The sequence below is a fragment of the Petaurus breviceps genome, unplaced genomic scaffold, assembly GCF_028583685.1.
Source record: "Petaurus breviceps papuanus isolate PSGF00001 unplaced genomic scaffold, PetGlider_PUasm1.0 175, whole genome shotgun sequence".
Taxonomy (NCBI): domain Eukaryota; kingdom Metazoa; phylum Chordata; class Mammalia; order Diprotodontia; family Petauridae; genus Petaurus; species Petaurus breviceps.
The window spans coordinates 49,244,434-49,263,158 of NW_027185764.1; the positions used below are offsets into that span (position 1 = coordinate 49,244,434).

At 35.9% G+C, this 18,725-nt stretch overlaps 2 protein-coding genes across 7 annotated transcripts in view; one reads left to right on the forward strand and one right to left on the reverse strand.

Annotated features, from left to right (window-relative positions):
- Positions 1 to 18,725, reverse strand: part of KIAA0825 (KIAA0825 ortholog) — a 549,915-nt gene that overhangs the window by 443,541 nt on the left and 87,649 nt on the right. The gene's annotated exons all lie outside the window — the stretch shown is intronic.
- LOC138159120 (large ribosomal subunit protein eL21-like) lies at positions 719 to 1,319 on the forward strand. The gene has a single exon (XM_069085414.1). It carries the CDS (start codon positions 809 to 811, stop codon positions 1,289 to 1,291), a length of 483 nt encoding a protein of 160 aa, XP_068941515.1. The 5' UTR covers positions 719 to 808; the 3' UTR covers positions 1,292 to 1,319.

Below are 18,725 nucleotides of genomic sequence, written 5' to 3' on the forward strand. Positions count from 1 at the left end.
AAGGAAGGAAGGAAGGAAGGAAGGAAGGAAGGAAGGAAGGAAGGAAGGAAGGAAGGAAGGAAGGAAGGAATGGAAGGAAGGAAGGAATGGATGGAAAAGCATTTATTAAGCACTTACCAAAAGCAAAGCATTGTGGAAGTACTTGGGTTACAAAGGGAAAAAGTAGTTCCTGTTCTCAAGGAATTCATATTCTAATGAAGGTAAAAACACAGGTAGATTTCAGCAGGCTGTCCAATGGAAAGATCCTATGGTCCCTGGGATACAGCAGCAAAGCAGATGCTAATGCTTATTCTTTAACATTTCTAATGATAGTCACATACAGTGAACCATTTGACAGCCATTGCCAACAATTTTGGGGGTGAGGACCTTGCTTTCTGGGCCTTCAGCAGCTGTTAGTGCTGGGGAGGCAAGGACCTCAGTACCTGAAGAAATCCTGGCCAAGGTACATCTCCATAAAGGTTGCTTCTCTTTGTGAGGGTGCTAAGCTGGAAGTGGTCTAGGGGGTTCTTGGGCTTAACAATGGAAATGGTCAGCAGCTGGTGTTAGTAATGGCAAGGAGAGTGGGCCCTTTCTCTGCAGTGATTGATTCACTGAATGATGGTTACAAAGTCCCATGTAAAAGTAACACTCATGGTCTTGGGAGCACTGCTATTCCCAAGGAACCTACACATGAGTAAGATTTGTATTTGTGGAAAGCAGATGGTAATTTTGATGGTCTCAAAAGGACTTCTAGCTTCCTTTCTACCGGCTCCGCCATATTCCAGGTACACAGGGCTTGAGCTGCTCCTGCTTCAAGTGAGTTGCCAAAATGATGAACATAAAAGGAAAAAGGAGAGGGACACAATACATGTTTTCTAGGCCCTTTCGAAAACATGGTGTTGTCCCTTTGGCTACATATATGCAAATATACAAGAAAGGTGATATTGTAGATATCAAGGGTATGGGCACAGTTCAGCAAGGAATGCCCCACAAATGTTACCATGGCAAGACTGGACTGGTCTATAATGTTACTCAGCATGCTGTAGGCATTGTTGTAAACAAACAGGTTAAGGGCAAGATTCTAGCCAAAAGAATTAATGTGTGTATTGTGCATATTAAGCATTCCAAGAGCAGAGATAGCTTCCTGCAGCTGGTAAAGGAAAATGATCAGAAGAAGAAGGAAGCCAAAGAAAAAGGCACTTGGGTTCAACTGAAATGCCAGCCTGCTCTACCCAGAGAAGCACACTTTGTGAGAACCAATGGCAAGGAACCTGAGCTGTTGGAACCAATCCCCTATGAATTCATGGCATAAGTGAAAAAAAAAGAACAATAAAAAAAAATCTTGGATTAAAAAAAAAAGGACATCTACACCCCACCTACAAACCATAGAAATTTTAGGTATTAATAATGAATTTAGGATGAACAGGACTTACGGTCTTACAAATGTAACCAGAATCCATATTATATCTAGTATCTCCCTCAAATTACTGTCTGTCTCAGGGCCCAGAGTTATTGTTTGGAGAATAGAGAGAGGAATGACAGAACACAGTTCATTGTTGCCATGTTTTTCTTCTTTGTTCGCTGGGAAAATTTGAAGACTGTATCAAATTCATACTCTTCACAGGATGGAGTCATGCAAGAAAATGAAAAAGCATTATGAGATTTGGTTCCTGGCACATGCAGGTCTACTTTTGCCTCTTTTGTCTCTGCCTTGAAGACATAAGATTGGAAACAGTGGAAGAAGAGAAGGGGTACTCAAGGCTGCTGCTGCTGATGATGTTCATACCAGAAGAGGTTGTGTAAGAGCTGAAAGCAGAACAGGAGCAGAAGGAGGGAGTAATCCCAGTTTTGGAGAGCAGCCAACTGGAAATCAATGACTACAGGCAAGTTTGGACTGTTGGCTGAGAGAGGCAACTCCTGAAAAACTCATTGACTATTGAGAGGCCCAAGGCACAGATCTATCTCTTGGCACTACCTTTAGTTTCTCCTTTGATTTCAATGTTCCAATCAAAGACTTGGAATTGGGCTCTGGATGCCAACATCAGATCCTTATTGCTTTTTCTCCTTTCTACAACCTGTGCGTTGAAGCCCTAGGATATTATGACATATAGGGACACTAAAACTTTTCCTCTTGTATTTTGACTATGTTAAGTAAATTATATGGCTACAGAAAGCTGATTGAATGAGTAGTAATAAATATAGAGGGCCATTGATGGAGAAGAGAAAATTTCACACATAGGATGTGGAAGAGCCACAGATTTTCTTATAGTTTTCCAATGATTTGGAGTTCTATTTTATCATTCTCTAGTCTGGATTCAAAACTGGCCCTAATGGATTTTACTACTCTCCTAGCCATCTAAAAGCTGTAAAGAATTGGAAGTCTCAAGCATGCACACCTGAGAGATTCTGGCAAAATAACATGGTAGCTTGAGTATATCACCACCTGGTGGACAAATCAAGTATATTCCCTAAGCTTAAGGAGTGTAGTCCAGGAACTAATGTCAGCTGCTCCTGGTAAATATTAGCACCTAAAGTGTCCTATGCAGCTTACAGCTCTGTTACATTTATTTATTTTATTAATAAAAACGTCATTCACACAGTGACTAAATGTTTGAAAGTTCAAAAGACTCTCAAGAAAATAATAACTTTTACAATGCTATTTCATGAAGATGTACCAACGCCCAAATTCTAATTTTAATTTAGAATCTATACCTAAACAGTGCAGTGGACAGAGCTCTAGGTTTGGAGTCAGGAGGACCTGGGTTTGAATATGCCTTTAGACACTTATTATCTGGATGACACTAGGCAAGTCACTTAACCTGTTTGCTTTTCGTTCCATCATAGGTAAAATGGGTATAATAATAGCACCCACCACCCATGGTTGGTGTGAGGATAAAATGAAATATTTATAATATATTCTTCAAACCTTTAAGAATTATATAAATGTAGCTATGATGATGATGAAATACTAGGCACACTATAAAAATGTGAATTGTTATTTATTCTTAATATAAACTATTGAAAAGTGGGTCAAAAGTAGAGTCCTAAGAAAATGATTTTCATAAAAACAAGCAGTATCTTGAGTTCAGGGAAAGAATACTAGCCCTGGATTCAGCAGAGATATGAGTTCAAATCCCACCTGTGACTATTTAAACTTTGTCATTAATGCCCAAGTCATTTAACCTCTCTGAGCCTGAGTTTCCTCATTTGTATAATGAGAGTAATAGTTCTAGTAACTGTCACAGAGCTGTTGCAAAAATCAAATGAATTAACGTATATGGAAAAGATTTTTGAAAACCCTTGTTATTTGTATATCATCATCAGAATCTTAGCACTTCTACAGAACTCCAAGGTTTAGAAAGCACTTTATAAACATTATCTATGATATGTTATTGTATTATATATCTATACCAATGCTATTATTTCCCCCACTTTATAGATGAGGACACTGAGGCAGACAGAGGTTAAGTGACTTACCCAGGGCCACACGGTGAGCTGAATTCACTACAAATGCATTGATATTGGAGCATAAAAATCAAAGAATAGTCTAAGGCATAATGTTCCATCTACCGGTACTAAAGCTGGTTAAAAAACAGATTAACTTTTGACTAAATTAGAAATGAAGTAGCTTAATAATGTCAAAACAGCCCAACTTAGCCACTGTGTATGGGGAGATTTTAAGGGGCAGATTTTTGAAGCTGCATATGGGGAGTTCTGTGCATAAATCCCATTAACAATAATGTGTTCCTCTACTCCTGGTTATATTAACTTGTAAGTGATGACATAACTATTATAACAATCTTGCATTTATGACAGCATTCATCTACACACCATTTCCTGAAAAGAACAAGTATATAAGCAGCATTATTCTTTCACTTGCATTTAGTAATGATATATTTGGTCTTACAGGCCCTAGTCTCAGTTCTCCCCTCTTTTATGTTGCACTGTGGTGTGTAATTTTTTTTTAATAACTGTATGTTTAAAATAATTAGTACTGCTGGATATAATCACTAATTTTCTAAAACTGCAAAAGGCAACTTAATATTTCTGCATAGCAGCTGTAATACACAATATTACAGAGAACTAAATTATTACAAACAGTGCCAGCAGTTTTCTATACACAGTACTTAAGATAATTATAAAAAATCATCTTCATTACTGCATGCTAGCATTTTTTTAACAGTTTAATTTGGATAGGTTACAAAATACATTCAAATCACACAGATATAATTACTGCAAACCAAGAAGCTATAAAATGTTCCCAACCAAATCCCGTTGACCCTGTTAATGTCTGTTCCTTGTTAATCTAAGGCAAACATTGTTTGTAGTGTGCATTTGTTATAGAATATGAAAAAAAGAAAGGAAATCCCTTAACAGTTGTTATTGATTCCAGCGTTTACCGACTGAGAGTTAAGTGCTGTTTACAAAACAGAACAGATGCAGATGCTGACAAAAAGGTAAACAATTGTTGCATGGCTTACTGCCAGAATCTAAACCGATATATTAAACTCCAAGTGAAGCACATTTCCCCTATGGATTGCACTTATTGCCACTTCATTTCCTATGTGCTCTCTCTCTCTATTGCTGTGCCTGGCACTAAGCTATTTCCAGTTCTTCGTTGACCCCTGAGGCCTGGTGCTACCTCACACAGCCATTAGTGAAGGGAATTGCATGTGTCTGACACGGCCTGAAACCAATTATTTGATATTTTCTTCAGAATGATGCCCAACTCTGTTGGGAATGAGCAATCATGAAATAATTTACCTCCTGATTTAATTTTTTCCTGCACAAATTAGTTGTAGACTGAGCTAGCTATACACAGCTGTCTGTGACATATCTCTGTCTTATCAAGATTATACTTGAAATGATGAAGGGGGGTCTGAATTGAATAGGTTGGGGAATCCTGCTTTAAAAAGGCATTGACGAGTTCATCAGATATACTGATCACATGTACTCTCTGTTGATTGAAAATGACAGAGTCGTAAAGAACTATCAGTGTAGGAGAGGAAACCATGAGGATGAAAACCTTACCCGGCTGTTTAATGGTTTTAAACACCTGTCTGCTTCTCTGTTGTTTTAGCTCTACTAAAACTCTGGGCTTGCAACCAAATCAAGATATATACAGAAATATCCATATATACACACACATACATATATATACACATAAATGTATATGTATATGTATTATATGTGTGTATTTTTGAAACCATCACAGTGGTTTATGAGTTGGTAACCATTGGCGTGATTTTGGGTATGCTTGCTTTTGTCCAAAAATTATGCATCTATCTAATATTTGTCCTCCTCATGAGCATAATCACACATTCTGTCCATCTATGCTAGCTGGATGTCACAGAAACGGAGTAGAACAAGTGATTAGAACTTATCTAAAAACATGGACAGCGTGCATAAATTTGCATGTGTTTAATGAGAAGGGTGAGTCTGTCAAAAAGAAAGAGAGATGTTAATGCCAACTACACAACCTTAGTAAAGACTACATGAGTCTTCTTTGGAGGGAAACACTGAGCATAGAGCTCTAATCAAATCTGTGCTGTAATATCTTGCTCATAAAGTAAAGTAAGAACTTTTCTCATTTATTCATACTGATTCCACATTAGATGCGAACTATCAAAGGTTTAAGAGTTCTTCACTGCTTCCTTTTCATATTTATATTCAGTGTCCAAACTAGGCAAATTGGATACATACACCATTAATTGTGAACTCTGTGGCTGTTATAAGGCCATGCTTGAAAATCATAAGAAAAGTAACCATTAAAAAGCATATGAAAAATGCAACCTCTTAATATGTGGGAAATATACACTTTTAACAGAATTACAAAAATTAACATTAACCAAATTAATGACTGATATTAACCAAAATCATATCACTGATGATCAATGTCTTTTAGAGAATTTTAAAAAAAAGACAATTTAAAACCAGTTCTATAACACTCCTCAGGCTCTCTCTGCTTGCTCTCCCAAGTATGATTAGAAAATCATACTTGGAGGACACAGTTTTTTGTCTCAGGATAGATTCTAAAAGTCTAGGAATATCACCATTCCTGAAGTTATTTTTAATTCAGTAGGTTTTTTGTTCATGGAAATAACCAACAGTAAATTAGAAATTTAATCTCTATGGGAGAATAAGGTATTTCTAGCACCATCTAAAAATTAACCTATTATACTGATTTTAGAAAATGATGAAACATCTAAGTTTCATTTTAAAAATTAAATTCCTTTCTGCTCTTGTCATAATTCGAGTCTCCTGTAATAGTCATCTGGAACATGCAGTTCGAATGTTCATCTATTCAGAGTATCCTAAATAACAGATATTATTTCTCTCTTTATTAATAATTTCATAGAGAAGTAATGACAAGTCAAAAACATTGACAAACTTTGCTTTTAAAAGAGGAGATACATTATATTCCATTTGAAATTCCCTATTTCCTTCTTTCTACAATTTCAGATTCGCATTTAGATAGGCCAACAAGAGGCATTCTTATGAGCGTTTTCGTCATCCTGAAAGCAAATGAGAGATATATTTGTCAGTAGAGTACAAATTCAATTCTGAGAATAGCTGAGGCAAAGGAGTGGTTGTCTGGAAATCCATATTTTTTTTAAAAGAACATTTTACACAAAGACACGATTATATTCTCCTCTTAATGCTCGGGGGATTTATGTGTCTAACTCTCATTAATGCTAATGGTAGTTTTGCTTGTATAAATCCCTAAACAGTGAGATGACAATGTATACTCCCCAAATGCTACTTCAAATGAGTATTTTTACAATCCTATGTGTAAAAGATGCTGTGCCCCTTAAGGTTGAAACAAAAGGGGAAAACTATTCCCTAAGTATTGGTAAAATTATACAACATTTTCTGAAGCAGAAAATTCATTTCATACCAAAATTGGATTTTCCTAGATATTTCAATAATTATAATGAATTTGCTTCTAAATAGCTACAATTAGCAAATACTGTTACACTCAATTATTTTCTCACTCTTTGCTTAGAACCCCTGAGTTTTCCTCCTAAGGGTAAAAAAAAAAACACAAAAACATCTATTTTACTCTTTCCCCTAATCATTATACTCAAATACTATGTTCTTCTAAAACAAATGATGACAATAAATAATATGGTGCTTTTTAAATAATATTTTTCCCAGCTATATGTACATGATACTTCCTTAAATATAATTTTCCTGAATTGGTTTATATAGAAAAGTGAGTCAAGGTTTTCAAGTTTACAATTTAACTAATACCCTCCTTAAAAATTCCAACTAACATTTGCTATTTTGTTGCATAAAATTATCCCATCCTTTCATAATAACCATGGCAATATACTCCACAGATTAATAATTGCCTAATAGTAAAAATCCAAAAGTTACATTCTATTTACTGCTTAGCAAGTAGTAGATTTTTTATTTTAAAGTTACAATCTAAATTTAATCAACAGGATTTTAAATTAAACAACTTTTACCATGTCTGTTTTTAAAAGCCAGTCAGAAAAATAATGACCAGATATTAACAAAGAATTTAATCTGATAATCAAACATTCTAAGAGCTAAATCATAGAACTAATCATACATTATTAACACTTACTAATATGCAGTTTGGTTCATAACAACAAAGGGCCATTTTACAGAAAACATCTGCCATTTCCATAGTGAATTAGAAGTAGTTAGGAAAGGATCAGAAAATTCAGGGTCCCAATTTTCTACTCAATATTTTTTGTTTATAAGTAATCATTCCAGTTTGTATCTTATTCACAAACAATTATGTTATAAAACAAATTTAATCACTTTCAGAACTGCAGTTTTTCCAATACTTTCCTGATTGTTTTTATGTTCTACAGATTTTATCTTAATGGTATAGGACAAGAAGATTTTTTCCCCTAGTTTAAAAACTATTTTTAGCTGATTTTGTTAAAAAGTGTATTTCTAAGGTATATAAATTTTGGACTGACCCGTGACTTCTCAGGAGAAATCTCTTAATAGTATTTGAGCATAATAATTAAGGGAGAGAGTAAAACAGACATTCCTTTTTACCCTTAGGAGGAAAACCCAGGCATTCTGAGGAAAGAGGGGAAAATAATTGAGTGTAACAGCATTTGCTAATTGTAGCTATTTGCAAGCAAAATATTAGTAAAATTAAATCACATTCCCCTTTCTCCCTCTCTTAATTCCCTTCACATATTTATTTCATAACAGTCTTTAGAGTACTGATTCAGGGACTTTATACATTAAAAGAGTAATTAGGACACCAAAAATTTAGTTCATATTGGGGAGGAATTTTGAATACACAATATATATATATATATATGTATATGCATATGTATATACATACCTATACATATATAACACAAATGCATATGTGTGATTACATATACTATACATACATACAGGTATGCATATACATATATATATATATTATAGACACTATACTATATAGTGCCATGTATGTCTATGGAAGAAATGCATAGTCTTAAACAAGTACTAATTTTTAAAGGTAGCAAAAGCACATAGAAAGACATGCTGATTTTCTGAAAGCATTAATAATGAAGAATAAATGACATTTGCAAAGTGTGCAAACCACTTCATATTCAATACTCACAACAACCCAGTGCAATATTATCCCCCATTTTATAGACATGGAAAGCAAGACACATACAAGCTCAATGATGCTTCATGATTCCAATGGGTAGGTTTGCAGCCCCGGTCTCTCCTGATACCACATTCAGCATGCTTTTCACTGCACCACACTGACCACTTCCCAAATTCTAGTGCCAATCTTTATATTGATCCTAGTGCAATCAGGACAGTAGAAAGAACATGGGTTTAGAAGGCAGATTACCTAGATCCTCATCCCAGATTTGCTTAAGAAATTCATTGATTGGGGCGGCTCAGTGGTGCAGTGAATAGAGCAATGGCCCTGGATTCAGGAGGACCTGAGTTCAAATCCAGCCTCAGATACTTGACACACTTACTAGCCGTATGACTTTGGGCAAGTCACTTAACGCCAATTGCCCTCCAGAAAGCAAAAAAAAAAAAAAGAAAGAAAAAAGAAATTCATTGATTTCCTAGTGCCACAGCTTCCTAAGTATTAAAAAATAAATCTTGCCCAAGTTTACTCACTGATTTGTTGTTAAAGTTAAGATAACATGTATAAAAGTACTTTGAAGAAATTATAAGCTCTCTCTCTCTATATGTGTGTATGTATATATTTGTGACTACTGATTAAAGACAAAAATTCCTTAAAATTGGCAGCAATCAAAATACTATCAAATGTGATAATCTTTTAAAGTGTTATTTCAATAACTTAGTCATGATTATTTTATCTATGTATTTAATAAAAGTTATTTAACACTTCTAAAAAAATTCTACATTCCTATGTATGCTTATAATATACCCAATGGGTGTATCTCTTTGAAAGCAAGGCACTGTATCATATAAGAATTCAAAAAGCAGGTGGAGACAAGATGGCAGAGTAGAAATAGGACTTCCTCGCAGCTCCGGCTCCCACCTCCCCCAATTCATGTAAAAAAATTACTCTAGACAAACTTTGAAGCTACAGAACCCACAAAATGATACAGAGAAGCTAACCTCCTGCTGAGGACAGCCTGGCAGGCCTGCAGCAAGTGGCCAGAACAGTGCTCTGGGAGCTGAGCCCCACCCCACTCGAGCAGGAGGTTTTAGCCTCAGGGTGGCCTGACCAGCCACTGGTTGGAGAGACTTCAGATCACCAGTAACTGTGGTGGATTTCCAGAATTATCAACTCACAGATGCCAAAGATAAAGTGAGGGGTCAGTGCAATGTGGACTTTGGGACCTGGGAATGCAGAGTGCAATCTGGCCTTTGCCCCTGGGGCAAGAAGCGGCTGAGGCTCTGCAGCCTTGCAGCCACCGCCACAAGGCACCTTCAGCTCCAGGTCTGCAGATTGTAGAGGGATCAAACGAACAGACTGAGGGGTAAATGCTATTGCTTTAACCTGCCTGGATCTAGATTGCTGTCTAGGATGGAGGTCCTGGGGTGTATGACCAACTTGCCAGAGCATGTGGAAGCTTCAGAGAGGGCACCCAACTAATACCTCTGGTAGTGGGAAAACCCCAGCCTTTGGGATAAAGCTCCCGTTTCTGGTAGCAGAGTTCTACTGTGGCAAAAAGCCCCAAGGTCAAGTCATTAAGTGGCAATATGAGCAGGCAAAGGAAGCAAAGCAAACAGAGCAACCTTACTTTACACTCCTATTTTGGGGGCAAAAAAGATCAAAGTATAGAATAGGAGGAAGACAGTGAAGTCAGAACTCCTGTTCCAAAAGCTTCGAAGAAAAATATGAGCCAGTAACAGGCCATAGAGGAGCTTAAAAAGGATTATGCAAATCAATTAAGAGAAGTGGAGGAAAATTTGGGAAGAGAAATGAGAACAATGCAAGAAAATTATGAAATGAGAGTCAATAACCTGAATGAAGAAAATAACACCTTAAAAAATAGACTAACTCAGATGGCAAAAGAGGCTCAAAAAGGCAATGAGGAGAAGAATGCCTTAAAAAGCCAAATTTGCCAGATGGAAAAAGAATCTCAAAAAATCACTGAAGAGAATCATTCCTTCAGAATTAGATTGGAGCAAATGCAAGCTAGTGACTTTATGAGAAATCAAGATACTATTAAACAGATCCAAACAAATGAAAAAATAGAAGGTAATGTGAAATATCTCATTGGAAAAACTAATGAACTGGAAAATAGATCCAGGAGAGATAATTTAAAAATTATTGGACTACCTGAAAGCCATGATCAAAAAAAGAACCTAGAAATCATCCTTCAAGAAATTCTCAATTGCCCTGATGTTTTAGAACCAGAGGGCAAAATAGAAGTAGAAAGAGTCCACTAATCACCTCCTGAAAAAGATCCCAAAAAGAAAACTCCTAGGAATATTATAGCCAGTTTCTGGAATTCCCAGATCAAGGAGAAAATGTTACAAGCAGCCAGGAAGAAACAATTTCAATATTGTGGAAACACAAGCAGGATAACTCAGGATATGGCAGCTTCTACATTGAGAGATCAAAGGCCTTGGAATATGATATTCTGGAGGTCAAAGGAGCTGGGATTAAAACCAAGAATCACCTACCCAGCAAAACTGAGTATCATGTTCCAGCGGAAAATATGGTCATTCTGTGGAATAGAGGACTTTCAAGCATTCTTGATGAAAAAACCAGAGTTGAATAGAAAATTTGACATTCAGATACAAGAAGCAAGAGAAGCTTGAGAAGGTAAACGGGAAAAGAAATCATAAGGAACTTATCAAAGTTCAACTACTTATATTCCTACATGGAAAAACGATAATTGTAACTTACAAAACTTTTCTCAGTATGAGAATAGTTGAAGGAAATAGAAATGTATATATGTGTGTGTGTATATGTATACATACATATAAATGTCTATATAGGAGGATATATGGGCATATGAATACATATGTGAGTGTGTGTATATATGTGTACAGGTATGCATAGACAGAGGGCACAGGACCAATTGAATAGGAAGGGATGATACTTAAAAGGTGAAATTAAGAGGTGAGAGAGGAATATAATGAGAGGAGATGGGAAAAAACAGAATGGGGTAAATTATCTCATATAGAACAGGCAAGGGAAAATTATTACAATGGAGGGGAAGAACAGGAAGACAAAAGGGAATGAGTCAACCTTAATCTCATTGAATTTGGCTTACAGAGGGAACAACATACACACTAATAAATAGGGTATCTCATCCTACAGGAGAGTAGAGGGGAAGGGGAAGAGAGGGGGATAATGGAAGGGAGAGCAGGCTGGGGGGAGGGAATTTGGGATCACCCACTTTTGAAAAAGGAAAGGATTAAAGTAGAGAATACAACAAGTGGGGGGTGGGATAGGATAGAGGGAAATATAGTCAGTGTTCCACAATATATACACTATGGTAATGTTTTGTGTAGCTACTCATGGACAACCTATATTGAATTGCTTATCTTCCCAGTGAAGGTGGGTAACAAGGGAGGAAGGGAAAGAATCTGGAATCCAAAGTTTTAAAATCAAATGTTTAAAAAATATACATATATATACATGTTATTATTAATATTTTATATGTAACTGGGAAATGAGATATACAGGCACTGGGGCAGAGATCCACCGTGCCCAACTGGGAAGTTGAAAGGGGAATGGGGGAAGATATGGGAGAGGGGATATTAAGTGGGAATGCTGTTTTGGGGTGGTGGGTAAGGAAAATTGGGGAGAAAATTTGTAACTCAAAATCTTGTGGAAATGAATGATGTAAACTAAAAAATAAAAAAGAGAAAAAAAAGAATTCAAAAAGCATTATTGTTTAGCCTACAACTTTTATGTTTTAAATCAAACACATACGAAACAACATTCTAAGATATAAACTAAATTTATAATATAAAACTATGTAGGAAGATTTCCCTTTCTAGACTAGTAATACATTCTATCTTGATAAACTGTTGGAAAAATATCTTTTCTACTCCCATCCTTAAATAAATAAAAGGGCAGTGAAGAGTAACTAACTATAAATTTCAATACCTTAAATTTCTCATAACAATTAAAAACATTTCTACTAATACTTTAATCATTTTAATAATTTCTATTTCAAAATCATTTATACAGTCAAAGTATATGTTTATGAATTGTGGAGGGGGAGAAGTATATCACAGTGATTTATCTGAATAATTGTGAACCCAAGCAGCTATAAGCTGAGTATGGGGTTGCCATGGATAGTAGCCCCTTCAGAGACTAGAAATGATGTTGAAATAGTGTTAACAGTCTATTTAGAACTAAGGTTCTTGGAAGATAATTGTTAAAACATGCAAATTGTGTGTTGATTTCACAATCTATAAAATTGACCTGTATTTTACATAACTAAGCTTCATCATAATAATTAGTAACTAGGAATTCTTGCACCCTGGGCAAATTCTATTGAGGGGTGCATGATTTAGAAATGAAACACCATATGGGCCCATTTTCTAGCAGAGGTTGTAACAAAACAAATACAAACAGCATGTTATTTAAGTCTCCAATCAAACATTTGGGGAAAAAAGAACTATTAGTGCTAAAAGGGTTGCATATAAAAACTCCACATAATAGGAAACCTCTCAAATAGGTAAATATGTGGTTATTTATCTATTTATGTCTTTATCTATCCAGACTGGGCTGCCTCTGACCTCTACCTTCATCTCCTCCATTCAACTGAATTTATCTCAAATTCAAGAATGGACATAGGCCCCAGATGAGTACTTTCACAGCAATGCAAATTTCGAGGTCTTAGAGTTGGAGGCTAGCAGTAGGACCTGGCCTGTTGTGTCACCTGACCTAGGTTATTGGAGATCTGACATGGGAAATAAGAGGGCTTCCCTGGATGTTGGTATCATAGGTCAAAACTCCAGTCATCCACTCTAGCAATTCTCAACTAACTTATTAACAATTGCATTAATTATCATTATGATAATAATGGTGAACAGTTCTTTTATTTCGTTTAAAAGTGCCCATTAGTGTTGTTGATCAGATGATCAGGATGAAAATGTAAAATGTGACTCTCTTGGATCTCTCACAGCAAAGGGTCAATTTAAGATTATGACCAATATGTAAATAATTCTAAAGGTTGAGCCTCTGAAAAAAATTCTATATTAGGTCATCTAAAATGCAACAAAGTTAACCTCATATACATTCAGTATATACACAATTGGCATTGAGCGGCATCATCATAACTAGTTTTGCTTCCTGAGAATTAAGATATGAGAGAGTCTACAGCAACCTAGTCTATCTGTATCATACTTGGTTCTCCTGATCAGCCAGGATCAGTCAGAGGAAACTTCCCTTTAAGTACTACCTAGAGAAGAATAACCAGAGAGTAAAATCCAAAAAGGGGCTTTAAAAAATTAAAACTCATTAAAAACTGGGCCAGATATCTATTGTATCTAGTGGTTACTGTTCTTCTATGTACTTTTATACTTTATGTTTCACAGGTACAGATAGAGATAAGGAATCCCCAGATGAGTAAAGTGCTTCTACCAATGCAGGCCAGCACCTTCTGTACAACTTCTAGTCCAGAGAGGTGCAGGGCTGTGGGGAAACACCTTGAGCATGAAGAGTGACCTGCCCAGTGTCACATCACCAAGGATATATCACAGGTGGAACTTGAGCCCAAAGTCTCCCGGGTTCCGAAGCCACTCTGCCAGGATGTGTACATTTGTGTTGGTAATAAAGAATATTACTATATAAACATCCCCAAAATAATAAAAATAACTGACATTTATATAATGTTTTGGTTTCGAAGTTAGAGGCATGGGTTCAAATCCTGTCTCTATCACATACTTCCCGTACAAGTTGCTTTACCACTTTGGGCCTCAATTTCCTTATCTGTAATCAGGCAGGGATGGAAGAGGAGGAAAAAGATCAAAGGGAGGCTCTGTATTTTAGAAAACCTTTATGAGAAAGGGATAGATACCTCTGCCCCAACCGGGTTTCCAATGACCATGGCTTGTAAAAAAAATCTCTGGCTAGAAAAAAAAATGCTTGACAGTGTATGCTACATGAAATCACCCTTAAAGGACTAAATAATGTCTACCTGAGAAAATAATGTCATTTCAGGAATCTTTCTTTCTCTCTCCATCCCCAATTAAATCTACCCATCTAAGTGAAATTCGATTACTAAGGAAAAATACTTTTCATTTCACATTTGTCATCAAAAAAGTTAAACTGTTAATGTCTAGTTGACATAACACTTTGGTATGAATAAGTTTTGATCACCAAATAAGCAAAAATGGCCTAAAATCTTTTTTCTGATGAGGGAATTCGGATAATGTGTAGCTCACTGAAGGTTGAAAAGGATGTAGAAAAAAAAAAGCTCAGGGCAAAAGACAAACTTCTTAAACATCAGAATTTTGTCTAGGATGGATCCTGTTTACCATGAATAGTATAGGATTGTAAGTCATGAAGCATATAACATTGTAGCCAGATGGGTCCTGAGTCCCATTGTGGACTCTTAGTGGGAGGGATCCTTGAGGTCATCTAGTCTGACCACCTCATCTCACAGATGGAGGCCTAGGGAGGTTAAGGATCTTGCCCAGGCTTACACAGGCAGGAAGCACTATAGGCAAGCAGGGTTGAGAGAAGAGAATCTATTCCCTGTAGGGAGTAATCATCCTCTTCTGCCATTAACTGTAGGTGGGAGATCAGCAGCAAGTTTGAAATCAACTGGTGATTTACTGGGTGGGGCTGAACATTGAATGCTATTGGACTTTATAATAACTTACAATTGCTTGTTTCCAGGACTAGATTTCAATAAAGTCCTTTTGCCCTCCACACAAAGTTACGGATCTCCATTCACTTGAGATAATTAATTGTATTGTTCTAGAAAATCTTACTGCAAGAGCTTCAGAGCTTTTAAGATATACTAAGAAGGCAAACAGTTCTTGGATTATTTGCTTGAACTCTACTATAAGCACAACCACCTTATTTCAGGCCTTCGTTATCTCCAACCTAGATTACTGCACTAATCTCCTGCTGCATTTAGACCAGGGATCCAAGCATTGTTTTATATGTTAATATACATTTAACAAATTATATCAGTAAGAAAATAACAAAAATCACAGTATTCTATCAAAAGATATAGAAAAATTATATATATATATCACTTATTTATGTTAAAAAGCACTAACAAAAGGAATAAAAGACAGTTCCTTAATAAAAAAAATAAAACAAAGAACTACCATAATTTGTTTTGATAAACACTAGAAGCTTTTCCAATTAGATAAGGAAAAAATCAGTGATGACTACTATCTATACCTGTAATGAAACAAATATTCAAAATGTTAGCTACAGCAATAAGGCAAGAAAAAAAAAGATGTTAGGGGAATAAATATAGACGTGGGCAAAATTTGCCTCTATTTGCAGATGATAAGTTTTATTTACAGAATAAAATGAAAAATGAATCATCATTAAATTAGCACCACATAAACTACACTTACAAATTAATTAGCTTTTCTCTATTTTTCTAACAAACTGAAGAGGAAAGAGAATGACTTCATTTAAAATACCTGCAAAATTCATAAACTGTCTGGGAATTAACCTATTAAAGTACACTCAATACTTATAAATGAATGAATAAAGTACTATGTACAAAGGACTATACTAAGCTCTGGGAAAACAAAGAAAAAAACGGCAGTCCCTGTTCATAAGAAACTCGAACAAGGCATATGAAGTTTTCAAGTTGCAAGTAAGATTAAAAAGTCCCAAAGTCCTTAGAGGATAGCAGCAAAGCCCTTGTTGTTATCTCTTCTTTAAGGTCATTTCCACTGCTAAATCCATATCCCTTTCTGATGCTGAACTATTTGACAGAGCCAAAGAATTTGGTGATAAGAACTTTGTTTTCTGAGTGTTCAATAGAAGAGTGTATAAAACTTGCAGGAACAGTTACCAGGCTTAATCTAAACAGAAGTTACATCCTAAAAAGATAGCTGTAGCCACTGGGCTGGAAGTATTGCTATTCCAAAGGTTCTTGGATTCAGGGTCCTGAGCTGTCTCTGTCAGGGTCTGAGAGGAGATGTGGTCAAGATGGTATGGTGATTTGACTTGCTGGGCACAATGCTGTCTCCTGTCTCCTTGAGAGTTCCCCATTGCTTCAGTCAAGCTGTCCCACCTGCTATATCTATATTAACACAACTACAAAACACTCTTTACAGAGCTAAATAAAGACTTAATAATTAATGAGTTACTGAGGTATCACTTCACACCTATGAAAGTAGCAAACACAACAGAAAAAAATGATAAATGTTAGAGGGGATGTGGAAAATTGAGACACTAATGCATTTTTGATGGAGCTGTAAACTGATCCAACCATTATGGAGAGCAATTTGGAACTATGCCCAAATGGCTTTAAAACTGTGAGGAGTACCCTCTGATCCAGCAATACACTAGGTCTGTATCCCAAAGAGATTCAAAAAAAGAGGAAAGGACCTGTTTTTAAAAGGCTGCTTATAGAGAAGCTCCTTTTTTGGTGGCAAAGAATTGAAAATTGAGGGCATGCCCATAGACTGGGGAATGGCTGAACAAGTTGTGGTACATGAATAAATGATGAGCAGGCTGATTTCAGAAAATCTGGAAAGACTTAAATGAACTGATGCACAGCGAAGTGAACAGAACCAAGAGAATACTGTACATGGTAACAGTGATATTGTACTATGAATAACTGTGGATGACTTAAGTATTCTCAGCAATACAATGCTCTAAGACAATTCCAAGGGACTCATGATGAAAAATGATATCAGTCTCCAGAAGCATATTATTTTTCACTTTCCTCCCTTCCTTCCTTCCTTCCTTCCTTCCTTCCTTCCTTCCTTCCTTCCTTCCTTCCTTCCTTCCTTCCTTCCTTCCTTCCTTCCTTCCTTCCTTCCTTCCTTCCCTCCCTCCTTCCTCTTTTGCATGCCCTCAGTTCTAGGCAAACAACTCTATTTGCTATTTCTCATGTGTGATGCCACACCACATCTCCAGTCTCCATGTATTTCCTCAGGCCTGGACTTTCCCAAACTCCACCTCACAGAATCTCTGGCTTCCTTTAAGTTTCAGCTCAGGTACCACCTGCTATACAAGTCCTAGCCAGGTAGTCTACATTGCACCACCCTTCTCTCTCACTTAATTTGTATGTATTATGTATGTTCTTTTCTGCATATGCGCTATTTCCCACCAAAAGAATGTAATTTTCTTCAGGGTCAGGTAATTTCATTTTTGTCTTTGTATCCTCCTCAGTACTGAGCTCAGTGTCAAGCACTGAGTAAGTACTTAATATAATACTTATTAAATAAATGAATATTTAGTTGGAAAATTCCCAGATAAGTGATATCAAAAAAGAAAAATAAACAATTATTAAAAATTAAAAAGCTTAGAAACTAAATTAAATTACATGAACAAAAAATAATCAAAAGTAAAAAAGATGCGGTTGATAGGGATTGGGGGGAATTTTCCTTCAAACATCTGATAAATGTCTGATATCAAACATATACAGGGAATGAAGTAAATAGATAATGTGAAAAAATATTAACCAAAGGATAAATGGTCAAAAGGTTGAGAACAAATAATTTTCAAAAGGAGAAAATTCGCAACTGTATGAAAAATGTTTTAAAACAAAATAACAAGAGAAATGAAAAATAAAAATAATTCTCCAAATACAGCAAATTGAAAAAGAAGGTTTTTTTTTTTTTAAAAAGGGTAAATAGTTAACATTGGAGGAGAGCTATGAGAAGTAATGAACTTAAATACATTGATGGAGCTATGAATGGATTCAACAGTTCTGGAAAGCTATCAGAAGTTATATCAGAAATTGCTAATGTGTTTATTCCCTCTGACCCTGTCATTCCAATTGTGGATATACTATGGAATCAAGAACCAAAAAACATTCCTATGTATTCCAAAATATTTATTACTACATTTTTTGGAAAGACCTTCAATAAATGGGCATTTATCATTTGGGGCCAGTGGCTGTAAAACTATTTTAATTTAATAGAATTGTATTATATCATAAGAAAGTAAATAGAAGAAATTCAGAAAAACATGAAAAGTCATATGACCGTACAAAATAATCAGAACCAGAAGAAAACATAATTGCTATTATAATGTGAATTTTTATTGTTCCTTCTAGAACAGGACCAGGACATCAGGAGGGTCGTGCCATGACATGAAAGTGAACTGGATTTAAGTGAGAGAGGGCTATGTAAAGTCCCTAGCC

What these genes read in the sequence shown, in the direction of transcription:
- LOC138159120 (XM_069085414.1), top strand. Translation starts at nt 809, where the DNA reads ATGATGAACATAAAAGGAAAAAGGAGAGGGACACAATACATGTTTTCT.